This window comes from Pseudoliparis swirei, chromosome 14, assembly GCF_029220125.1.
Source record: "Pseudoliparis swirei isolate HS2019 ecotype Mariana Trench chromosome 14, NWPU_hadal_v1, whole genome shotgun sequence".
In the NCBI taxonomy this organism is placed as follows: domain Eukaryota; kingdom Metazoa; phylum Chordata; class Actinopteri; order Perciformes; family Liparidae; genus Pseudoliparis; species Pseudoliparis swirei.
The window spans coordinates 4,508,945-4,535,164 of record NC_079401.1 but is presented as its reverse complement, the minus strand read 5'-3'; the positions used below and the strand labels follow the sequence as shown (position 1 = coordinate 4,535,164).

General features: G+C 45.2%; 1 protein-coding gene across 1 annotated transcript; it reads right to left on the bottom strand.

Annotated features, from left to right (window-relative positions):
* Window positions 1-677: 677 nt before the first annotated feature.
* On the bottom strand, window positions 678-25,561 carry LOC130204734 (collagen alpha-1(XXVIII) chain-like). The gene is given in 37 exon segments (XM_056431681.1): window positions 678-1,437; window positions 1,606-1,800; window positions 3,006-3,261; window positions 3,349-3,611; window positions 4,129-4,686; window positions 4,835-4,871; window positions 6,108-6,143; window positions 6,221-6,301; window positions 6,388-6,456; window positions 6,547-6,615; window positions 7,411-7,479; window positions 8,327-8,395; window positions 9,046-9,114; window positions 9,214-9,282; window positions 10,219-10,255; window positions 10,257-10,285; window positions 10,421-10,492; window positions 10,617-10,685; window positions 10,772-10,843; window positions 10,920-10,988; window positions 11,153-11,221; window positions 12,205-12,273; window positions 13,104-13,172; window positions 15,846-15,914; window positions 16,179-16,247; window positions 16,325-16,393; window positions 17,718-17,771; window positions 18,270-18,314; window positions 18,407-18,451; window positions 18,851-18,877; window positions 19,029-19,073; window positions 19,206-19,259; window positions 21,866-21,928; window positions 22,021-22,041; window positions 23,547-24,121; window positions 25,192-25,343; window positions 25,483-25,561. Coding segments are annotated over 35 exon segments (3,669 nt in total). The 5' UTR covers window positions 25,337-25,343; window positions 25,483-25,561; the 3' UTR covers window positions 678-1,437; window positions 1,606-1,612.
* Window positions 25,562-26,220: the final 659 nt, after the last annotated feature.

Sequence of the window (26,220 nt, the reverse complement as noted above, 5' to 3'; positions counted from 1 at the left end):
ACCACTGAACATGTTTATTCACTGTGTTTTTCTTTCTTCTCAAAGATAAATGGTGTAAATTTGCTCAGTCGCACATATATGTAAAAAGGAAAAAAATGTAAAAACGCCTTTACCGATGTGTCTGGATCAATAAGATCTTGTATTGTTAAGTCTTATTTGTGTGGCTTGATACAGTGTGAGGAGTGAGGTAACATTTCTCCCGTGGGCAGCACTAAAGATAGATCAGACTACTTCTCGATGAGTGTCTAACATGTCATTCAACCAGACGGGGAGAGCAGATTTCTGCGATAGAAAACTCGTCCCCACAGCCACAGTAGATTAAAGTGAAGACTCTACTCAACGTGAAGACATCACGGTGGTTATGCTGGTGTTAATAATTTCCTCAACATTAAAAATTTAAATTGCAGTTATCAAATGTATGGCAAACTAATTATATCTTCCGTTTACCCAATAGTCCATCCATTCTTTATTTTTGAACTAAAATATACAAAATGCTGTTAAATTGTCCAAAAACTGAAAATCAACATGTTTCTAATTTCTCCACTGTTAATTAAAACAATTGATAACATTCACTGCTGGACTTTCACCATGATCTAGTCTTCATGTAAAGTCAATCAAGCGAAGATAATTAGCATACAGCCCCTTACCATGAATGTGATGCCATTACACACACTATATTAGTTTGGATCAGATTTATTACAAATGTTTGACGTCAAATGTCGTCCATGTAATGTCACAATATGGATTGATACAGTCGGTACACAGCTGGTTAATGTCGTGACAGTGAAAGTACAAGTCGAGCGTCTACAGTGACATCATCACTGTCCACAGTCCGTGGTCAGAAAGAAACGCAAAACATCACATTTTCATTCGGAAAAAATAATAATAAAAAAAAGGAAAAAAACACATTCAAGCACCATTATTTCATGAAGTTACAGAGCATCAGTCATTTTGTTTCATATGAAGGAAAGAACAAACTACATGAGAGGCTTCTTGTGTGTGTGTGTGTCATCGGCTCTTGTGATTATGCGCTAATACAGTGATTGATTGAGTAAAGGAACACACAGCTACACCATGTCTCTATGACACACTGACTGACTGACTCTTTGAAAAGGCTTTTTCTTACTGTCCAGTCCACTTTTTCACAATCTCAGCATTCACGTATGGAAAAACTATGATCATGTCCCGCTACCGGAGTGAGGCGCTGAAATAGAAATACAGAGCAGTGGAGGTATCAATCAGAGTAGGGGGGGGGGGGGGGGGGGGGCACAAAGAATGGAAACTGAAATGTAACCGTGACACGGAACATCCGTGTACATGTACACGCCCGAAGGATTGGGCAGAGGCTTTCCATAACCCTGTTAAAAAAATGGCTTGGATTGCCGCCCCCTCCTTGAAGTATAGCGAGACGAGAGGCAGATGCCTTCACTCGGCCACCTGGAAAGAGACAACATGTGAGAGAGTCAATACTTTCAAACATTTGGAACCAATATAATTGGTGTAGCTGGCATTTCAGCGACGGGAAATTTGAAAAAAAAGATGAAAAAAACTGATGGATTTGGCTGTAAAGCATGAATATGTCAGGGCTGCGTCACGAGAGCGTACCGGGGGGTCAGGCGACCACACACGCCCTCTTGCACTCCTCCTCCACGTCGAAGCGGTTCCGGTTGCCGTTGCAGCCTCCGTACCAGAACTGGGCGCAGGCGTTGGCCTGCTTGTCGTAGTACCAGCGGATGTTATAGTCCCGACACGTGCCCTGGTCCAGGACCAGGACGCACCGCGGGTCCAAGGGTACGGTCTCTGCGGGAGGGAAATGAGACGATTCTATATGAAATTAGAATGGGCACTCGGTAGAGCGCATACCTTCGCATATGACAAGATTGGGCATTGAATTATGAACATTTTGGCATTAGTTGCATGCCAATTGGATGAAAATTGACGTGCTATGGTAAAAAGAAGATTTTGACATTTCCATGACCTTGACCTTTGGCCCGATTGATCCCAAAATCTAATCAAATGGTCCCCGGATAATAACCAATCATCCCACCAAATTTCATGCGATTCGGTTTAAAACTTTTTTTGTTATGCGAATAACACGCATACAAATAAATAAATAAATAAATAAATGGCGATCAAAACATAACCTTCCGCATTTTCAATGCGAAGGTAATTATCCCCGTGTGGCGTCAGAAATAATTGCCCCGCCGCTGCTCCTCACCGACGTGACCTCATTACTGCGCCTGTCACTCACAACCCACAGGTCAGTCGAAACACAGCGGGCTGGAGAGTCATCATCCAGGTGACCAGACATCACCGATCACCGTGAGACGGGACTTGAGGAGATGATGCATCGAGGATCGTCGTATGCTAATCCGATGTTTTATTTTTAGTTTCAGAGGATCCAACAATTTTACACCACTCTTCTCTCTTTCATCGTTAAACATTCCTTGCTTCCGGATAATTGCCTCTGGCTGGGTTTACGATTTATTTAGTAAATCGAAGAAGATCTCACTCTTTCAGCGAAGTGCATTTTTACTCCTACGTGGCGTCCTGGAGCTCTCAGAGGGATCGCTGTGTCTCATACGGAGTGAATTCAGAGCCTGACGTGTGTTTCGAGGTAAATGAACGTCTTGAAGCCACACCTCAGATTTCATGAACTCTCATGGCGTTGAAAAGACACAGCAGCTAATTTACACTCATCACAGCTTTTCATATATCTACATTCAATCTAATCTTTTTACAATTAAAAACGTGTCTCCCAGGGAGTGCTATTTTGAAAACACTCAAGAGGAACGATGCATTCAGAAACACTCATGCAGCCGCTACGAGGAAAGTCTTGTTTGACTTGAATAGAAACTGGAGGTATGATTGAATAATGTTCTTGAACAGGAAGCGGCTTGCTTTCTTTGTTGATCGTGTTTCTCTGCAATTACTATTGACGTGTTTGTTGTGGTCCACCTCTTACGTAACGATGATCCTAACCTAGAAGAGCAGGCGGTCTGTACCTTTAGGGAGCGCTGGCCTCAGGGCGGGCTTGTGCGATACGGAGACACCTGAGGAGGATGTGATAATTCTGGTCGAAGAAGAAGATGAAGAGGAGGAGGATGAGGAGGAGCCTCGCGTACTGGAGGAATCCTCTCGGGTGGGAGTTCTGACGACCGAGGTGTTGCGGTTAAATGTGTCCCCGCGCTCGGGTCCCACGTGTGTCTCGGTGAACAAGAGCTGCCCTCCTCCTCCTCCTCCTCCTCCTCCTCCTCCTCCCTGGCGGTGACAAAAACCAGCAGTATTAAAACCTGTTTTCTAACTTTTTAAAAAAAATAATGCGCGTACACTCACATGTCCGCCTACCTGTCCCGCGTTGGACCCGTGGCTGACGTGCCCGGTGGTCTCTGCCCGGCCTCCGTGGCTCTGCGAGCTGCCGCCGGACCGCCGGCCGCTCAGCACTTGCTGCTCCGTCGCCGGCTGGTACCCGTAGCCGCCGGCGGCGTGGTTGTTGCCGTTCCTGTTGCCGTTCCTGTTGCCGTTGTTCCCGTAGCCGTTAGATAATCTGTTGTATATCAGGTCTCCGTTCTCGTCCTCGCAGAACTGGCTGACCAGCTTGGATTCCAGCGCTGAGAGAGAAAAGACACCGGGAGGAGAAGTCAGAGCCGGGGATACGGGACAGCCCATTGGTTGAGGTTACCGGTACCTCTGGCCGATCTTACCGCTTGAATGCTACAAAGGGCACGAACTATTTTGTTTTCTAGCGTCTCCGTAAGGGTCACGCTTGTGGTTCTGAGGCAAAGGCTCCAAAACCCATTGACCGTGGTCGTCTTTTCCTCTGTAGACTCTCATGTTAAAACCTTTCTAGCGAGTTGAGGACACTCAGGAAAAGAGGAATCACGTTAGCTTTAAGCCTCGGTTGTAGTATCTAACATTTGTGATGTATTAAAGGACCATAGCTGTGTTTGAGTTTGAACCAGTTTTTCAAAAGCATATCATGAACCACAACAGTGCCTTGATATGGAGCCAGAGCCAGCAGGTGGTTAGCTTAGCTTAGCACAAAGACTGGAAGCGGGGGGAAACTGCTAGCCTGGCCCTTGACTGACATTTCGTACCCAACACAACACGAAGCCAGACCTCTCTAACCTGGCAGGGTGTTGAAGTCATCGATGAGGAACATGTGCTCGCTGTCCGGCTCAGAGGCGATCAGGTTGAGCTCCCTCATGAACTCGGCCTGCGTCAGGTCCGAGGTGTTCACGATGCCCAGGGCGAACATCTCAATGTTGGCGGCGTGCGCTTCCCTCACGGCGATGTCCAGCTTCACGGGTTCCCGCTTGTCCGTCTTCCCGTCGGTGATCACGATGGCCACCTTGCTGACACCTACTCGCGAGCTGTAGAAGGCCTCCTGCGTGGCTTTTCGGATCGCCGTGCCGGTGTAGGTGCCCTCGCCCATGTACGGGATGTTCCTGATGGCCTGCTTGATGTCCTGCTTGTTGCCGTGGCGAGCCAGGTTGAACACCAGCTTCACCTCCAGGCTGTACAGCACCAGGCCGATGCGGGTGGCGTTGCGGCCCACCGTGACCCGGTCCACCAGCGCGTTGACGAAGTCCTTGATGATCTCAAAGTTCTCCGGGCCCACGCTCTCGGAGCTGTCGATGACGAACACCAGCTCCATGGGCCTCTCCTTGCACTTGATCCCACACCCTGGAATCACATCACAGCGCGGTTGACATCACGGGGGAAATGTCCGTTTCGGATAAGTCGAGACATTCACAAAGGAAAACGTCTCTCATGACATGCGTGTTGCCGGGTCGATACATATTTACTGCAAAAGATCTCAAGGATACTTTACCGCAGATCTCTTTGATCATCCGTATGACGTCCTCTCTCTGAAATAAAAGCACACCAACAAAGTGTAAAAATAAACACGAGCGGCGAAAAGAGAATCCAGATACTTTAAAAATAGCAGGAGGTTTTTTTTCATGGAGCACTTTACAAAAGAAAGACTGAAAAGGGAAAAAAAAGAAATGCTTAAAAATTCCTATCCTAATTCCTATCAAAAATAAAAAAAAAAATAAAAATAAAAAAAGAAAAAAAAGAAAAAAAAAAAAAAAAAAAAAAAAAAACAAAATAAAAAAATATATATATATATATACACACATCTTCCATATTAATCCGTTTTTTTTACATTTTTAACTCTCAAGATTTTTTTTATAAATAATTCCCTAAAAAACAACAACATTATTCCATTACCCTACAACAGAAATACATCTTTCTTTAATCCCTTTTTAGCCTTTTGTACCGCATCCTCCAGTTTTATAAGAAACATTAGAATGACAAAAATCACCAACATGTGGAGATGAATGCTTTTTACTGGACAGGAAGGGTGTGAAAAGTGTCACTAGAAGCAGGGTTCATACACGTGTTGACCGATGGGTTTTCAGGAATTTTCCAAACATTTTTTGAAATCTCTGGAAAAAGTGAAAAAATGCTCTATTTAAACTAACAATGAGAATTCCAAAGCGTACAGTATATATACCGTGTACATTAACAAATGAATATAACACATTTCCATGACTTTTCCCAAACTTTTAAGATTGTTATCTTCTTTTTCCAATGACTTTTCCATCCCTGGAATTAACCATTTAAAAATTCCAAGATTTTTTCCAGGTTTTCCATGACTAGAAGCTGTCAGACTAGTGTTTGAGTATCTTTCTCTGAGATATGGACAAGTATGAAGCGTCTTTGAGTTTTCTATATAGCGCTATATAAATCTAATATATTCTAGGTGGAACTGGTCTGGTTAATGATGAATATCTCCATGGTGTATAGAGGCCATTTCCATCAACTATCACTCCCAGTGTTAATGGTACATTTTGTTTGCTAATCGCTTTAGAAGACTAAACCCTTGTGTAATTATGTTAGCACAGCTGAAAGATAAATAAAAGTGTGATTTTTCATGGAAGACACGAAATTGTCTGGGTGATCCCAAACTTTTGAACGGTAGTGTATTATTATTATTATTATTATGAAGTAAAAATACCTCCAATTTCTACTTCAGTAAATATAGTTAACAACATTCCAACACTGGAAAAAAACGTAGATAAAAGAATGTGACGACTCACCGTGAGGCCCGCTTCACCTTTGACCCCAGATCGTCCCTGAGGTGAGAATACACAGTATTATTGATAAGTAGTATGGATCAGAGAACAATAAATGGACTTCATGGGTCACTCACAGTCTGCCCCGTGGTTCCAGAATCCCCCAAATCTCCTTTGATTCCCTTCAGCCCCTTCTCTCCTCCCGAGCCGCGGTCCCCCTGTCACACGTGGCGGGAGAAAGTCAATTACGTGTGCATGAAGAAACAAAAACAGTTCAGAAGTGCTGCGCGACAAGGCGACTCACTTTAGCTCCGGGGAAACCTTCTCCGGGAATCCCCCGCGGGCCCGTCATGCCCTGGGACCCGAGTTGCCCCTGAATCACACACGGGAAGCATCTACTTTGAACCTCTGGAGTTTAAAGAGAGCTGGACTTCTCGAGGAAGGACAACACCCGTGTGCCTACCTTTGGTCCTTGGACTCCTTGTCCCGGTGGCCCCGTTGGCCCCGGGGAGCCGGGCCGCCCAGGGTTACCCTGCAGTACGGAGAACACAGTGAGCGCCGCATTACACGGCACTTCCTGGATTCCCCACGCAAGAAAGGACCGATCAAGGTCGCCCCATCTGAAGAGAACCTGAACCCCAGAACCTGAACCCTAGAACCTGAACCCCAGAACCTGAACTGAAGATGGGCTTCTACACACCTCTGTAGAGACTTCGTTAAACACCAGAGAATAGTCATTAAACACCAGAGATTAGTCATTAAAAACCAGAGAATAGTCATTTACCACATTAACAATGTAGAGAGTGTATTTATGATTAACTTAATGTGATCTAATTTGAATAAAACAGTGCTTTTCTTCGAAAAATAAGAACATTTCTAAATTGTTTTCCCTTCTTCTAGGTGACCCCGAACTTTTATGTGCAAAAAGGCATTTTCTAGGTGTCGACTATTGCCGTCTTCCACCTGAGTTTCTGACAACGCCAAATTCTCTTGAGTCCTCAATTAAAATCCTGCCTCACGACAGCGCCCGGACCTGCAGAAACAACGCCGGTCCGGAGCCCGCAGGGACTTCGGGGGGGGGGGGGGGGGGGGGATGTGGAGATGTGAGGGTGTTGCTTCTCATCAGACGCATATGGGGACTGTTGGAATATAAGGCCCTTGTGCACTCCACCCCCCCCCCCCCCCCCTTCTAAGCTGTAAACCTTCAGAGGGTATGACTCAATCCCATCCACTCGGTCGTATGTCAAGTGAAATCTCGCCGTTGTGCCCAAGTCAACACGTGTCAATGTGGCGCAGAGACAGTCAAATATGAAAAGATATCAAGTACCAGAGATCCTTGGAGGCCTTCGCCAGCGGGTCCCGGTAAACCAGGAAGTCCTCGGAAACCAACGTCCCCCTGCGAGGGAGGAAGTATATATGAACAGATACATCAGCGGATTCACAGGACTTTAACCACGTCCCCATGAGCAAACATCGTGTGAAATCTCAGTATACACGAAGTATGAATGACACAAATAAATTACATATAATTAGTGAGAGACAATAGTTTGATTAAAAGGTTGTTTTTGTTTTGTGGGTTATTTAATAGTTGTAAATAATTGATTTTTGATTTCTTTTGGATATTTTGACAACCAACTGTTTAAAAAACGAACGTAAAGTTTATATAAAGATGAGAAAAACAGACATTATGTTTAAAAAATATTTTGTTCGGTTCATTGGACCAAAAACCTCTTGGGGAAGTTTTGTCCTGGTGGAAATATATTTAGAAAAAAAAAAGTATTCTACAGAATTAACACCAAAAAAATTCCTCTTTATATAAATGTTTATTCTTTTAATCAAACTGCGTGAATGAAAATATGAATATAACACATTTCCAGGACTTTTCCAGGCCTGGAAATAAAATTCGATGACTTCTCCAGGTTTTCCATGACCGTACGAACCCTGCATATTACATAACAGAAATGTACAAGACATCATTCTAATGAGTCCCATGCAGAGCAGAATCCTGCTTCTATAAGTAGTTTCCTCAAGTGAATGACCCCCACATCGTTCACTCATCTTCAGAGCTCTGAAACTAAAGGACAAAACCTTCTGCGTTGGACATCTTCTTTGGCTCCGAGGTTAATCACGAGCAACGCGGCAGTAATAATTAATCTGTATCATAATATCGCTCTCCTCATCTTTAACCGACATGCACTTCCTTGACAAACATCGTGTTCGATCTGACAGATCCAGGTTCTCACCTTGGGTCCGGGGACGCCCAGTCCTTCCTGGCCCGGTTCCCCTAAGAGTCCGGGCAGACCGGGAGGGCCCTAAAACCACACGGCACACAGTGAATACTCTCAGACATGAGTGGAATGAATGAATAAATCCTTTGACGTTTAGCTGGGAAACTGGCGGAGACTCCAGGAAGGTGATAGTCCCGCCCATCAAACTTGTCCTTTTTTAAAATGGAGTTACAATGAAGCCAAAAACAAACATCTGGGTTTGTTTCTGGAACAAATAGAAACATCAAAGCCCCAAAAAAGTATCTGTGTTTATTTTGTTGTTTCTGCTTGTTAGCCATGTTGCTAACGCAAGCTACGCTCCAGCATCCAAACACAAAGAACTAAATAATGATGTATTGTTTGTTTGATCATCTAAACAAGCAGAGTTGAAACATAGGAACTATATTCTGTTTGATCTGCTCCGGTTGTCATTGCACGACAAGAACAACTCTTGGAAACTATATATAAATATCTTCTCCAGTACATTTACCCCCATCGCCCAGACGTCCCTTTGCTCTGCATTGGGCCCCAACTCCCCTACGTCCTCGTTCTGAAGGTTCATGAGGCTCAGCTACTGTAACGTGTAGTAATACATGGATACGGGGCTGGAAGAGGACGGATGGATGGGCGACAGGATGTGGGGTGGATGAACAGATGTACGCGTGGACGCGTCAGCTTCTAGGTCAGTTCCTCACCACGGGGCCGGGGTAGCCGTCTCCTTTGGGGCCGAATGGACCTGCAGGTCCAGAAATCCCCCGGTCCCCCTAGGGCAGACAAACAGTCCGTTCACGCAAAGGATACTGAGAGATTTACAGAGAGCAACGCACACAAACACACAGAGCAGATGTGTAGAGGGTGTTTACCTTTGGACCAGGAAGTCCGTAGCCAGTCTCTCCAATCGGACCGGGAGGACCACTTGGGCCCAAATCCCCCTAGAACACACGGGAGCACTAATCAACTTGAGATAAAAGGAAATATTGGACAAGTTATACAAAACCTCTGATGAGATTATAAAACATGATGCAACACAGGCCCCTCCCCCTTTCCACTGCCCAACGTTGGGGTGGTTCTGATTCAGAACTATATGAGAGGAGCATTGTATTTTAATCTAGCTGGTGGTCTTGGCGGAGGTGCAGCGTGGCATCATGGGAGTTTCTGTCTTCACCACCATTGGCGTCTGAAGTCTCCTCCTCTCCGAGGTGATTAAAACCAGTAAAAAACACAAATATATATATATATATACATATATAAATATATATATTTTCTTTTAGTTTTTTGTTTCATTCGGTCTCTTTTTTGTTGTTTGCTGTATTTTTTACACTTCTTGCTCTAAATATAAAACTAAAATGAGCATCATCTAAAAATCTGCACATGCAATGTCAATTGCCTTAAAGACATCTTTAAATGACTAATTAATGCCCACATTCAATTAAAAAAATAATTAAAAACAACAAAAACACAAATATATATAAATATATATTTATAAATATAAATATATACAGTATATATATTTTTTCTTTCAGTTTTTTGTTTCATTCTGTATCTTTTTTGTTTGCTGTATTTTTTACACTTCTTGCTCTAAATATGTAAAACAAAAAATATTAATTAATGCCTACTTTCAATTAAAAAAAAGAATGAAAAAAAACAACGACAAACACGAACATAAAGCAGTTCCACGTAAAATAATAATAAATCGGTGATTCTAAATATGAAGGGGGCACGTTGACTAGAGACAGGCGCTGGTGCCACGAGATTCTTCCACTTTATTCTAATCGTCTCTTGACGTGTTGAATATGGAGATCATGAAACACTCATCGACATGTTACCGACACTTGTAACACTCGCAGTCGCCATCTGGGAGCCGTTACCTTGGGCCCGGAGACGAAGCGGCCCGGTGGCCCGGGTAGACCCCCTTCCTTGTGAACCTGGTTCCCCCTGAAGAAGATGAATGCGAGACAAGTGGTCAAAATCATGAACTCACGTGTCTCCTGGCTATTCCTCACCACGACGGCCCGTCTAGCAGGACAATGGACGGAGTTGATTGGCTAATCCAGCTCACTAGCTCCTCACCTTTGGTCCGGAGGGTCCGGCAATGCCAGGTGGACCCAACAAGCCCCTTATTCCTCTTTGGCCTTGGTCGCCCTGAAAGGTCACATTGGGAACACAGTTACTCGTCTGATAGCAGCTGTGACGATCATCTTTATATATACAGGGCAGCTAAGTCCTAATGGAAAGTAAACAGGAAGTGCGTCACTTTATATTTTACCTTTTCCCCCTGGATGCCGATTCCAGGAGCCCCCTCGGACCCCCTGAGACCTGCAGCTCCCGGCTCCCCCTAAAGACCCAAACAAACCGGATTACTTTCAGGGGTTTTGATATCAGAGGAAACATTCAGACGCAGTCAGTGGTGATCTGAGGTACCTTCTGCCCGGGGGCTCCGTCCTCTCCCGGCAGACCCGGCAAACCAGACAGCCCCGTGGACCCCGGCTCGCCCTGAGGAACAGATTGGATGTGTCTCAGGTGGTGGACCGCTGAAGCTCTGCAGCGAGCTGCTGATGTGAGTGTGTACCTTAGCTCCGGCGTCTCCGGCCCCTCTCTCTCCGGTGGAGCCGACCTCGCCGGGCAACCCCTGGTCCCCCTGTGGGAGACAACACCGGCCTCATCGAGATCTCATTGGACACTTTTGAGATGCAGCTTCAGATTCCTGAGTCCCTGAACGAATATTACCCCTAGTTTTGTTTTTTCTTTTTTTTACTAAAACAGCGTGTTTATTTAAAATGAGCGTTGAGTGTATGTATGAACCTTGGATCCAGGAAAGCCCTCTCCTGGTTGGCCTCTGCCCCCCGGTGGCCCCCTCGGTCCTTCCATGCCCTGCAAAGGAGTGATAGACATAATAATTAAATACCAAAAAATCTAAAACTAACACACAGTGGACGGCTAAGGGACCGTACAGAATGATTGGCAGATGGCCAAAGTTTGAAAACCCATAATTCCCCAAAAGATGTGAAACATGGCATTATTACGTTATAAAAGCATTGCACTCCGAGAGCTTTGATGGTCTCCTGAAAAAGGATTTGTAGAACCTCAGATATCCTTTCTTCTTGCACATTCTTCCCTGTCAAAATCTCATGCTTAGATTACCCACAATGCAATGGGACCACCGGAAGTTCAAGCAGAGATGGGGAGCTGGCTGGTGAACAATAGTGCAGCCAGGACGAGTCCGACAGGCAGGAAATGTATCAGCATTTTTTGGCACTTCCTGTTCCTTATTCAGTCCGACTGACTTCATACAAAGACCACATCGTGTTCACTCATCCATCTTGAGTTCTATTATTTGGAATTATTCATGTAAACAAAAAAACACCCCAATCATTTCTGCACAGTCCCTAAAAATATTGAATTATTTAGAATCTACATTCTTGGGATTCAATTTCAATTTTCAGTTTATTTGATATAGCCCAATATCATAAATTACGAATTATCATCAGAGGGCTTTACAACCTGTACACATACGACATCCCTGACCTTTGACCTCACATCGGATCAGGAAAAACTCACAAGAAATAGAAAAAAGGAGAAAGAAAGGGAAGAAACCTTCAAGAGAGCAACAGAGGAGGAGAATAGATGTCATGTGACCGGAATGATCATTAGTTACAACACATTCATTGAATATGACAGAGTGTATGAATAATAAGTAGGAGGCATGGACCACGATCCAGAGCTCCACCATGTATGAAACAGAAGGAGGAGGAGGGAGGGAGGGAGGGAGGGTGGGTGGGTGGGGGGGGGGGTTCAAGGAGTAACATGCACAAGTTTAATTGTACGTCAGTTTAAGCCAAAGTGGTGTCACTTGCCTTCTCGCCCTGTATTCCTGCTCCTGGGAGACCGAGCAGCCCTGGAAGACCCAGAGGCCCAAAGTCCCCCTGTGGGTTGACATGTGAAGGTTCATGATGATTACAGCGTGTTCAGCGTCGATTACACGACGGGGCATCGCACTCAGATACCGACTGGGACATTTCCTGATTTATGATGATGTGGAAAGCACCCACATATGAAAGGAGCGCGTTTCCCAGAGCCCGTGTGCGCTTCCTCTCGGCTCAGGATGTGTGCCATGATGAAGGTGCAGTCTCATCCACGGCATGTCATCCGTCAGGGCGCTGGTTTGTCATTACCGCACGGAAACGTTGCAGTAAAACTGCCAGCGGCCTCTCTGCCAGTAATAACTGATATTTGGTTTAAAAAGACCCACTTAATGAAACGCTCTTTTCTTCTTCTAGGGTTTCATTCATTCCCAAATGTTCCGGTGACATAATGGAGATCGTGCTACACTTTTTTTTTTTTTTAATCATCGTGTGCGCGCTAAAGGATTGCCAGATGGCCGTGTAGCTCCACACACACACACACACACACACCTGATTGGGAGGACCTTTGTGTAGCTCTACACACACACCTGATCGGGAGGACCTTTGTGTAGCTCTACACACACACACCTGATCGGGAGGACCTTTGTGTAGCTCTACACACACACACCTGATCGGGAGGACCTTTGTGTAGCTCTCCTAAGGTCCACACAGTGTGACGCTTCCCTCCTCCTACACTCTGTCCTCCATTCGACTGCAACCTCGTGTATAACGCCACGCTGAATGCATTCGGTGGAGACGCTGCCCACTTTCTTCTTCTTTCTTTCCCCCCGCAACTGGACTCGGGCTTTGTCTCCGTGCTCGTGTGCGGGCGTCTTTATTCGCGCTCTTACCTTGCCGCCTTTGATTCCGGCGCCCGGCTGTCCTCTGAGCCCCCGCTGCCCGTCCAAGCCTCGCCCGCCCTGTGGAGACGCACAGCAGTTATGGCATCTATCGCCTCTTGAAAAGGAAAGATTCACAGAGAAAGATCTTTTGAGAGCACAGGGAGGTCAACGGTGAAGGCCAGAGAAAGTTCCTTCTCAATCACAGACAGAGAATGTGATTTGCACTTCTATTGCATAATTGGGCATCCACATTGAGGTTTGGGTGAAAACATTCTTTTTTAACTCCTGTCTGTGTTTACGGCTACATGTCTTGGTCTGAAGTTGACGTGCAGCCCTGTTTATAGAGACGGAGTCCATTTCACCGGCGGGTAGCTTTGGCCTGTTGTGACCACAAAGCAAAACAATGCTTTTCAAATCACTGTGAGTTATTACAAGTCCCACATCGGACTTTAAAGACCCCGTAACCCCCGACACGGCGTTCCTGTTGGTTTTCACCGTCTGACATTTACGATGTAAACTGATGTAAAGCATCGACAGTCTGTCAACAGAGGGAAGTTTCCACATTCCTTCTCTGTACGACCCGGGAAATATAGTTGTTTGTGAGAATGATTGAGGTACCTCCTAATTACAAGTGGGACTATCTGACACGCCTACTATAGAACACACCTAATACAGGACACGCCCACTGCAAGACACCCCCACTATAGGACACGCCCACTACAGGACACGCCCACTGCAAGACACCCCCACTATAGGACACGCCCACTACAGGACACACGTACTACAGGACACACCCACTATAGGACACGCCCACTACAGGATACACCTACTACAGGACACACCCGCTACAGGACACGCCCGCTACAGGACACGCCCGCTACAGGACACACCTACTACAGGACACGCCCACTACAGGACACACCTACCACAGGACACACCCACTACAGGACACGCCCACCACAGGACACATGTACTACAGGACACACCCACCACAGGACACGCCCACTACAGGACACGCCCCCCACACGCTTTATATATTCTTCCCTATTTCTTTCTGCATAGAGGGAGAAGGAGGTGCTTTTAACCTCCTCTCGGTGGTTGGACTCTCGGTTACTGACTATTTCATGAGGGAAACGACTATTTTACATCTTTTACAAATTTCTTGTTTGTCCAACATTCTGATTAAAATGTGTCTGGAGAGGATCTGTAAATGTAAGAATCATAAAAGACCAGGATAGACATAAAGTTAGGGATTACAACAGTAAAGTAAAGCGGTACATGAATACATTGATGAGCATTTGCATGTACGGGAAGCAGAGGTTTATTTTCATAACTCTGCAATCTTATTTTTGCATGTGAGCCAAGGTGCTAATGATGTGGAGCTAATACTGCTGCCGAGCTGCCGTGAATCCGGAGCTTGTCGAGACACGCCGTGTGAAGAACGCTCCTCGAGAACATGAACGCCACCTCTTGGAGAGGGAAGAAAAAAAATTGCCCCCCCGAGGCCAATCTAAGGGTACGAGGTACAACGCCTCCGGTTCAGGAGGGGAAACTAGCTGGAAAGGCGACAAACGATAAATCAGATGAAGGCGTGGGGGGGGAGTGGAAAAAAGTATTATTTTCCCCTGAGTTACAGCGATGTCGCTCGAGTGTTGTGACTGAAGATAAAACGGGATTCCGTTCTGCGATTACCTAAAAGCATTCCAGTAACTGGAGCCCCTTAGATTTCGGCTGACTGTCTGCAATTATGAAAAGAACAAAGGGTTTTGGTTTGTTGGTTTCGCTCCGCCGACACGGCATGTAAAGAAACATCTGTGCTTCGCGTTAAAGACACTAAACAGAATTAATGGGTGATTGTGTACGCCCGGTGGAGGATTAACACAATCATCAAATGAACATTTTAGATTCAGACCCTGCCGCGAATATTTCAAAAAAATTATATTTTTCCCGTATTAAGAAAGAAAAAAAACCCCTGTCTTAAATTTTTTATCAGAGTTGAAATAATGACCCGAGGCCATTAGGTGGCGGTGAAGGCGACGTCAACGTTGTGCCAAATACCAGAGAAGAAGATCCTGAACACGCGTATGAGCTTATTTACCTTTGGCAGCATTAAACACAAGGAATATTAGCTCATTATTTCTCTATTTTCACATATTTTATACCAATTTATTGACGGATGGACGGACGAGCATAATGTTACCGGCGTGGAGGCATAACAATGTTGTTGCTACAGTATTTAGGAGTGGGTGGGGGGGGGGGGGGGTGAAACATATATACTCTGGAAAACCTTCGACTTGTTGTTATTAGGAAGGAGCTCTTGAAAATACTTTGTCCCTCAGAGTCCCTCAGAGATCCACAGCTCCTCTAAATCCAGATTGAAGACTTCTGTTTGCTGTTGCCTTTAATTGAACCAGATTCAAGGATATCAATCAAATTCTGCATCTCACTACTGCATTTTATTTCTTGAACTGCACGAGACGTTACATAAGACTGCACGTGTTATGTAACGTCTGTGTTGCGTCATCGTCTCTTGTAAACATTCTCGCGGTCGATGCCCTGTCATTACCCTCTGGAATCTGTAGGTCAGGCGAGGCCTTTGAGCGTGTCAGGTTAGGGGCGACAAATTAAAATTGAACGCATGGAAATGGGGTCAAAAGGTTGAAAGCTTGAAACATGTTTGAATGCAGGTGTGCCAAGGAAAGAAAACGGTGAGCACCCCCCCAAAAAAACCGATAAAACACACAAACTCACCTTTGGTCCAGGGAGACCTTCTCCGATCTGTCCTCTCTCTCCTTGGACTCCCTGTGGCCCTTGAGGCCCCTGAGAACAACGCAATGAAAATTCAACTTAATCTCATTTCACTATTTGCTAAATCAAAACAAAAAACAAGTGTGTGTCTGCTGTGCGAGCTAAAAGAATTGGCGAGCTATGGATTATTATTTTAAACTGCATTTGTGGCGCGCTACAGTGGAAGGCTTGACAGGTACACAACAGCATCAGTGCCGGGGCTCAGCCAAGGGTCCATCGATGTTGCGCTGCCACCGCCTGTAGCCTCGGTATGAGGTGTGTGTGCTTCTTACTCACCGGTAGTCCGTGCTCGCCAATTCCCGGAGGACCGTGGGGCCCGGTTGGCCCCTGGTAGCCGACATCCCCCTGTGGAGTGGAAAGGGACACGGTGAGTGCAGGAACAGGGCGAGGCACAGGGAGATCATTGTCAAATAAGTCTTTACCTTGGGTCCCGGAAGGCCGATCCCTGTTTCCCCTTGGATTCCAGGTGGCCCAGAAAGCCCCCTTTCCCCCTATAAAAAAAGTCGGGCAGGGAGAGACATGTGCAAGTGAGCAAACACGCCGCTTTGTTCATGCCCACATTTTGACACCATGGGACGTCAGTAGAGCTGTGCAGGTTTGACAGCATTAATGGGTGATTGTGTACGCCCGGTGGAGGATTAACACAATCATCAACGTTAAATGAACATTTTAGATGCAGACCCTGCCGCGAAAATTCTTATTTTATTTTTTTCCCGTATTAAGAAAGAAAAAAAATCCTGTCTTAAAAAATGTATCCGAGTGCAAATAATGAAAACCCAAAACCAGCAAACATTCTATGTTCTCCCAATCCCTGCTACACATTTCATATGTTGTTATTTTAAAAAGGGGGTTTCAACCTGTGTTAAGGGGGATTAGACCTGTGCTATAGGGCTCCGTCATTCCTACAGTCAGGAATATATTCTTAAAGAATGTAATTATTCACTCGGAGGCTGTAAATCAACGCGATCGGCACACGAGAGGCGTGAAGAGGGTGTGGAAATGTGAGCATGCGCATACCGGCACTTTCTTGTTTGCCATTTCCCTTGCTCTTTCAGGCAAGTTGGGGCAATGTTTAAAGCCAGACATTACACCGCCATTCAGGTGATATAGAATGACAGCCAGACAATCAACGTGAACATTCTTCCAAAAATAATTAAGGAGGGAACACTCGGTGGGGAGTGTGGGCTCATGGCAGAATTGGCAGCTATAAAACATGAGAAAGGTGGTTTAAAAAGCAGGAACGGACAAATAAGCTGGCAAGGCAATAACAGATGTGGCAATTCAGAGGGGTTTCAAATGTTCCACGGAACATAACTCACAAATGAGTGTTTAACTGCGTGGTCATCCCATCAGTTCGTAGTGCTACTTGACATTTGTGATATCATTGTTCTGTATTTATTCATGCCTTTGATAAATGGATTTTGTCTGAACCTCCAGAATGTACCCTTGCTCTGAGAAAATCCTCAGAAACAGAGAAAACACTTAATTACGTCACATGGGGTTTTCTCCACATGCAGCAACGCATTTCACTTTTCCTCTCTGCCACAGGCAACGAGGTTATTCATTATCTGTGTGCTGATGAATCCCGTGACACGGAAACAATGATGGAACCAGACTGGAAAACAACTTAAAACCCTGAATCCTTCAGAGATGTATTTGGTTTTGGAGAAGGGAAAAGGGATGTCTTTGGCACTCAAGTTGGAGAGGAGGAAGTTTGATTGACTTTCTTAGTTTCCTTTTTTACTTGAACACTTCCCAGATTTAAAAGATTTGGTGGCAAAACATCATTTCAAAGGCATCAAGAGGAACACTTACTTTTTTACCCATTATACCTTCAGGTCCGATATCACCAGGTGGACCAAGCGTACCCTGAGTTGTTGGATAAAAATGTGGCGGTTACTCATGGGTATTATAAAGTAGAAGTTAATGGAGATTATGGAGATTGGTCATTAACTGGAGACAGTGAAGTTAGCTGGAGAGACTGACGTTAGCTGGAGACACTGACGTTAGCTTAAGACAGTGACGTTAGCTGGAGACACTGACGTTAGCTGGAGACACTGACGTTAGCTGGAGACACTGACGTTAGCTGGAGACTCTGTTTTCAACCAGCACACAGGCTTTTGTTAATTAGCTTGCTAGCTACAACTGATCAAATATGCTACGGAGCTGTCATTTCAGTCGATAACATCTACAATTTGAAGACACATTGTTTCCAAAATCCATATAAATTCAGAGTGGTGAATCTGTATAATTGTAAAATGCATATTTGCCATGCGAGAATGGTGGCATGTGTAGCAGCAATAACTAATGGGGCTCAGCAAAGGATTCATTGGATTAAATGCAAGAAAAAAGAATGTCCGATTTCACCTGAAGTCCACGGTTTCCTCTCGGGCCAATGGCACCTTCAGGACCCTAGAAAATATAAGTTAATAAAGTTAATATTCATGATCGATGGTGATCCTAAACAAGGCCTTATGATTTTACAACATTACAAGGTGACTTACTCTGTCTCCCTTGATTCCAGGTGTGCCACACTCCCCTCTCTCTCCCTGTAAGGGAAGGAAACGCAGTGAAGTGAACTCTCAGCAGAGCATTTCCTTAATTCAAGTAATTTATGAGGAGCAATTTATTTTTGGAAGATATAACATCCCAGCTGCTGGTGTGCAACAACTGATGACACAGGATTTACATAATTAAACTCCTTTAACAGTAACTTGAGATACTTGCAGACAGACTTGACATTAAACACAGATGAAAAATGGAGAATAAAAAGCGTAGATAGTTCTTCTCTATGCATGCTCCCTTTCAAGGCTCTTTATCAGGTCTGGAAAACCTAATTCTCCAGTTTCTCTCATTGTTGCAGATTTTCCACAAGCGGGAGGAACCCGATACTTTGACCGACCATCGGGAGCATATGCATATAGACTTCAGCGGAATTCATACTGTACCTTCTCTCCTTTGTATCCCGACTTTCCCTGTGTGCACAAAACAGTCCTGTTAAGTTGGAAGCAGACAGGCAACAACCAAAACAGAACAAGACGTGTCTCTTTTCCTTTAAGAGCAAGGAATAATGTGAGAGACGAAAAGACGTAATCTTAACAACCGGATCTAAGACCCTCAGCTCACCTCTGCTCCATCCCGACCCAGAAGTCCACTTATCCCGCCCTCACCCTAAAGGAAAGAGGGATTTTTAGTTGAACTGGAAAAGCCTCCTGGTTTGCACAAGCAATATCTTGAACTGGCGATATGCGTGTATTGCATTTTTAATTAAAAACAACGGATGGTTAAATGAGTAGGTAGCACCTTGGTTCCTCTTAAGCCGGGGCTTCCATCTTCTCCAGAACGACCCTTCTTGCCCTGAAGAGAAAGTCATGGTAGCACCATTAGGCCGAGCACATGTGTAACTAGAATGGGCACTCGGTAGAGCGCATACCTTCGCATATCACAAGATTGGGCATTGAATTATGAAAATGTTGGCATTAGTTGCATGCCAATTGAACACAAATGTATCGTGCTATGGTAAAAAAAAGATGTTGACCTTTCCATGACCTTGACCTTTGACCCGATTGATCCCAAAATCTAATCAAATGGTCCCCGGATAATAACCAATCATCCCACCAAATTTCATGCCATTCAAGAAGATTTGACCTGTTCATGACCTTTGACCTTGACCTTTGACCCGATCGATCCCAAAATCTAATCAACTGGTCCCCGGATAATAACCAATCATCCCACCAAATTTCATGTGATTCGGTTCAATACTTTTTGAGTTTTGTGAATAACACGCATACAAATAAATAAATAAATAAATACACGGCGATCAAAACATAACCTTCCGCATTTTCAATGCGAAGGTAATAATGACTTGGAAATCAATCAGGAGTGCTTCAGAGTGATGGAAGAAGGAGATTCAGCCTGTTTCCAAGCTTTAAAGGAAAAGCACTTTATATTTCTAGTATCCAGGGCAATGAGATCATCTGAATCAAGATTATCTGTTGAATAAAAAAAAGGACATAAAAAGTCTTCTTGGGGGACAAGAATGTAGATGAGAACATATGACTTTTGTATGCGTGTTAAATATCAGGCGACAGCCTGCATCCCGTTAGCTTAGCTTAGCATTAAAACTGGAAGTAGAGGGAAACAGGAAGCCAAACTTGTCAATTAGCCTTTGAGGGGCTGATTTCATCACCTTTGGAAATAAACCATGTCTCCAGTCTTTATGCTACACAAACTGCCAGCTGGCTATGGCTTTCGGAGAGATATAAGCGGTATTAGTCTTAACTCTTCTAACTCTTGGCAAATGCATTTCCCAAAATGTAATTATTTTGCTATCCGCCAGTAGAACAACAGATGACGGCCGGTAGAACAGTCGTCCCTCTGATCTCTCATGGAAGCCCGTTTGAAATGCAGCGTGGATGAAGGCCATTGCCTCTGGCAGCAGATGAGTCAGTGGGGGACATCGAGACGTCTGTGTGTGAGACGACTTTCCCCGAACAAGTGTCTGGCTCTTCTCTCGTCTTCCTGCAGTTCGTGTCGTCGCTGCGCGTGCTCGTATCTCGTCCGTTTGCCTCCGCACGGCACACTCTGCTCCCGCCAGTGTGCGCCTGCTGCCAGCGATGTGAAACAGCTTTTGTTCATTGTGCTTAACGGAGTAATCGCTCTGTTCTCATCCTGTGAAGACGCATCAAAGCGAAACCGCTGAGTCTAATTGTGGATGACCTCCGTGTAATTAAAGGAGCGCTCTCATCACGACATGGCGTTGGCAGGCGAAGAAAGTCATGCGCTCAACAACTCATCCATGCGTCCTCAGACCATCCCGAGTGGCAGAGTTCTCTCGGCCGACGGACAAGATCCGTCTGATTTCCCATGTTTATATCCGTTTAGGCCCGTTCCTAATATACTGTTAGAGGAATGTAAGGCATTTACTTTACTGCTTTACTCTCACTGCTGCAGGGAAACCACATGATTACCAATCATCCCCACACACACATGCAATTATCGTGAGTGTTAGCATCAAAGGTGCTTTTGTCAGCTGTGTCTTTATGGAGTAATCTCACTGTCTGGAGCAGAAGATAGATAGATTCCCACCCAAAGAGTTTGATATGAAATATTGAATAATGCCAACTCACTTAGCCGGCTAGCAAGCTGGGCTAGAAGAGTGTGGAGGGTGTTAGCCATGTTAGCTGGCACCTGCTGGGCAGAGCAAGAAAACAAGAAATACCGCCTACCATTTGACTCTTTACAGAGTTGTCTATGTCTAAAGAAAAAATAAAACTGCTTAGTTTTAAACCAAGTTCTCAATCCCACCTAGCGAGCTAATTACCATGCTAGGTGGCTAGTTGTAGCAGCCTTGTTCAGCTAAATAAATAAAAGTAGCTGCCAGTTGAAGAGGCTTATGATTCGCTGGAAGATTTAAACATTTGGAATACAATTTCTAATCATAATGACTTATTACCGTCGCATTGAAAATGCAGAAGGTTATGTTTTGATCGCCGTGTATTTATTTATTTATTTATTTGTATGAGTGTTATTCGCAGAACTCAAAAAGTATTGAACCGAATCGCATGAAATTTGGTAGGATGATTGTTTATTATCCGGGGACAGAGTTGATTCGATTTTGGGATCGATCGGGTCAATGGTCAAGGTCATGAAAAGGTCAAAATCTTCTTGAATCACATGAAATTTGGTGGGATGATTGGTTATTATCCGGGAACCATTTGATAGATTTTGGGATCAATCGGGTCAAAGGTCAAGGTCAAGGTCATGGAAAGGTCAACATCTTTTTTTTACCATAGCACGATACATTTTTGTCCAATTGGCATGCAACTAATGCCAAAATGTTCATAATTCAATGCCCAAGCTTGTGATATGCGAAGGTATGCGCTCTACCGAGTGCCCGTTCTAGTTTAATGATGTAATAATGAACTCTTTGGGGCGTCCATGGGGGTCGGAGGGATACTCACAGTAGGGCCGCTGGCTCCCCTCTCCCCCTTGTCACAGGCACACTTGCTCTGGGCCAGAGGACACTTCAAACACAGGGAAAGGAGAATCAGGTGGGATACATTTTAGGCACACAAATGTGGGAAATGTGCAGAAAGACCAACTTCTACAGACTCACGCCTTCATCCGCCAGCGCCGTCTGTGGAGCAAGAAAAGAAGAATGTCAAGATGTTGTCAGACTTCATTTACATATATGGTATTTTTATATCCAACCAGCACACATGTACAGACAAGAGACCGTAGAAAACGTTCCCAATCTGAGGTCAGCTTTTACTTCTAGTCTCAAAGTTACATCACAGGAAGAGTGTGGAGCCACAAACACCTGCTACTCAAACATCAAATTAAACCTGCGCTCAGCTGGCCTGGGTTCAGCTTGACAGATGACCTCCTCCACCTGATTCTGCGAGCGGGCTCTGAGTTTCATCGTGTTCAGGACAGGCCTTGTTTTCACACCGCGGGTCGCCTTTTTTCTTCAAAGCAAAACCGCATTCTCTGCACCAGGGGAAATTGCGGAAATTTTGCCCAGACTAAACATAAACCACATGCATTGATTGATCAGTGAAATCAGCGTCACAGAGGAAGGGGGGGGGGGGGGGGTGTTTCCATAGCAAGGGAAAGACAAAACAGACGGTCTGAGAGGCCGGGCGCTGCGGTCTGATGCCATCACGGAAGATTGAAGAATTGCATACAGATGCTGCCTGTGTAGGGCATTGAGAAGAAAGCCTGCTCGCGGCCCGGTTGGTACTGGACTCTGGAGGCTGTCGGGTGCAATGCTGTCCTAGCCGCAGTGCAAGTTTTCTATTACTTTTCCCCTTGTAATATTCGGATGCCCACCACCTTTGTCAAGAGTGATGTTGGAGGTGGCGTTCGAGGAGCTGGCTGAATTATGTAGCGTGCATGCATGTACTTGCCGTGCTCCTGCTGCACCCAACTTATACCCCACAGATAGTTTTTAATGCGGAGCATGTGTTACGGTCAGCTCGGTTGTGTCTGCAGGGTGTTGTTGCCTTCCAGCTTTTGTTCTAATTATCTGGTAAATTAACGTTTTTTTTTTTTAAGTTACCCAAATCACTCGGTAAACAACTGAAAATAAAGACACGTCTTTTTGGACTTAACACGTGGCTGTCGAAGAGGAATTTAGTTTTCATTTCGCCCCATTTAAGTGGATGTCACGAGTGCATTTCATTTTACAGTGATGAGCAGACCTGTTGCCATGGCAGCAGGGATGCATCAAGACAAGGAATGAAGCAGTGAGTGGTGTCAAAGACGTAAGAGACGCCAACATTTGATTAATTTGACAAGTCGCTCTGCATAATAGCTCTTTGAAGCTTCCACCTGCCAGACACTTGGCAATGAACAAATATTAAAACATGCATTCAATTTACACATTCTTGCAAGTGTTTTTTGAAAAATCGTCAGTCTTTCGGGAGAAAACACAAAATGGCAATTAATTAAAAACTCCCACGTATAGAAAGGAATCTAGCAAGAGCATAATGTATTTCTTAAACAAAGTTACAGTACTGTTCCAGTATTTGAAAGAAGAATAAGCATTATTTATTGTCATCCAAAATGACCAAATCATGCATAAAATCAAAAAGTAGACTTTGACAACCAAAGAGAAATCTGAATATAATTCCTACTCACAATCTCTTTGATGAATTTATCGACAACACCTCTGTCCTGCAGGTTGTGAAGGTAGCGCGAGGCCGGAGTGCTAGCAATTAGCCGCAGCTGAGCTAAATTGGCGGCCGCTTTGGCTTCAGGTGTGATGCCGACGGTGAAGAAGCGGACGCCCTGGTTCTTGGCGTCGGACACAGCTGCAAATATGTCGGGGTTCCTGGGGTGCGAGACGCCGTCGAAGAGCAGGACGGCCACCTTGATGCTGTTGGGGTCCGACTCCTCCAGGTAAATACGGGTGAGGTTGGTGATGGCGAAGGTGGTGTAGGTGCCGTGGCCGATGTACACAATGGGAGCGATTCGGGCCTTGAAGTCCTCGATGCCCCTCCACTGCTTGAAGGTCTGCTCGATGATGACATGGCTGCTGTACTGAAGGAGGGCAGCGCGGGACCTGAGGCGGCGGCCCGTCTGCAGCTGGAGGTTCTGCAGGCGCTCCATCACTTCCGAGGCGAAGCGCTTCTCCTGGGCGTGGTTCTCCTTGGCGCTCTCCGAGCTGTCGATCAGAAAGGCCAACTCCAAGTTGCAATCGTCGCTTGCGAGCGCTGAATTGTAAGAGGAGAAAGTACACTCGTGAGCTTAGCTTAGCATGAAACCTGGAAACAAGTGGAGCCAGCTAGCCGAGATAGCCAGGATTTTTTTTAAAATATGTGCATGGCAGGGTTCAGTAAAGAAAATACCATGAAAAAGTAATTTTGTCTCAATACCGACCGGGCACTCGTGAGAAAATGTTGCCGGGTATAGACGAAAGTTTACGAGCCGAAAAACAGGCGAGCATTAGTGTGGAAACAATTAGATTAGAGAATGTGGAGGAAACTATTTACTGCACAGCATGGCACAGGTTTGAAAGCGAGGCCGTTAAAGCAAGATTTGTTTTTCAAAGTCATGTAAAGTTTCCCCAAAAGATTGCGCACGAGTGCCATAACAAGGGCCAACGGCATCTGGCTTGCAAAGATGGCCTCTCCTCTATTTGATTTGGAGCCAGTCAAAACTTCTGTGTGCAAATAGATTCATTACTTTCATATCGGCCGGCTGAGCAAGATATAGTTGGCGTGCGTCACACTTTCATATGCAGCCACATATTAAGATTCATAAGCTCGAGGTGTCATGAGGGAGGGATGTTCATCTGTGGAGCCTTCAGGAAGGGTAACGGTGATTTACCGGCTGTCTCGCCTCTTTTTCAGGAACACTGTGTTAAGTTTGTGATTGTGGCGAATCGTTTTTTGTTTATTATTAAGAGGATATAAAAGCAACTTAACTTGCTGCAACAACCTTCTGCGATCTGATATGTGCTGGGGATAAATCACATTAACCCTCATGGAAATATGTCACAGGGAGAAAGCGCCCCGGGGGGCAACAGGATTCGGACCGAGTAAAACATTTAGTTGGCGGAGCATTGAGCAGACACGCAGGAGATGGATGGCTGTGAGGAGTCCGGGAGATATGAGTGGATCCTTCAGCGATGTCCTTGTTTTTTTGGGGGGGGTTTTCCACCTGTGGCAGCAGCAGCTTTTTAAAAGTTTTTTCGGTGATGGAAAAAGTGAAAGCTGAGCCCACCTGTCAGAGCAACAGTGGAAAATATGTAGAAAAAAAATCAAATAAATCAAAGACTTACATTTTCCATTTTGAGGTAGGGAATTGGATGGACTTAGTCTATTCTTCTTCCTGGGGGTCACCACCTCCTCCTCATAGTCGTGTTCCTGTGCCCAGAGACCTGGAAGTCCCCACAGCAGCAGGAGCAAGTGCAGCGAGGGCACCATGGCTTCCCTGGAAGATAGAGAGAAGACAGAGATGGATTTTTTTTTTAAAAGACCCAGACACATGTTAATGCCATCCCCCATACTGCACAAACTGAAGAGGACAAGCTTTAACAGGCATGTTTGAGACTCGAGCGTGCATAACTCACAAAGTAGCTGACTTGGGGCTCCTGTGAGCTCTGCTGTATGAAGCTCTGAGGAGATTCAGAGGAGTGCAAAGAGGGCAGAGGAGAGATTCCTTATTCACTTATTGTGGTTCCATGAGCATCCAGCTGGGTGTCCTCTTCCAGGGTCTGAGTGGAGTCTGAAGGTCAGTGGGCAGCTCAAGTCGAGCCCAGCAGCAGCAGTTCAGTGTTCTCATGAGACTCAGATTCAAGTAATTCTAACTCGTAGCAAATTAAGGAAAGTCCAGCCCTTTTTTCTTTTCTTGAACTCACTCACTCCCATGCAGAGGGGAGTGTGGGAGGGGTGCCCGGGAGGCAGCAAGAGACACTACAGAAATTCCTCGTCATGACAGAGAGATGAGCCCCCCCCCCCCCACACACACACACACACATACCCTATTTTTTTTGTGATTCATGCTATTCAAACAGGAACCGAGACGAAAGACCCGGGGGGTAATTTTCCAAGACAGCTGGTTGAAATCAGAACAAGGCTTTGTCAACATGTTGCCAATGTGTTGAGAGGTCGCCACGGTCATGTCCTTGGTGACATTTAGGGAAGTGTACAATGGCCTGAAGTGGACAATGTACATGTCTGAAGGCTGATCGGGACAGAAATGTGAAAGCAGGGTTATGTTTGATTTGAAAAAGGTTACAGCTCATTCTCCCTTTCATACATGAACAAGTTGAATTCATAAGCAATAAAACACACCATTGATAGATAGA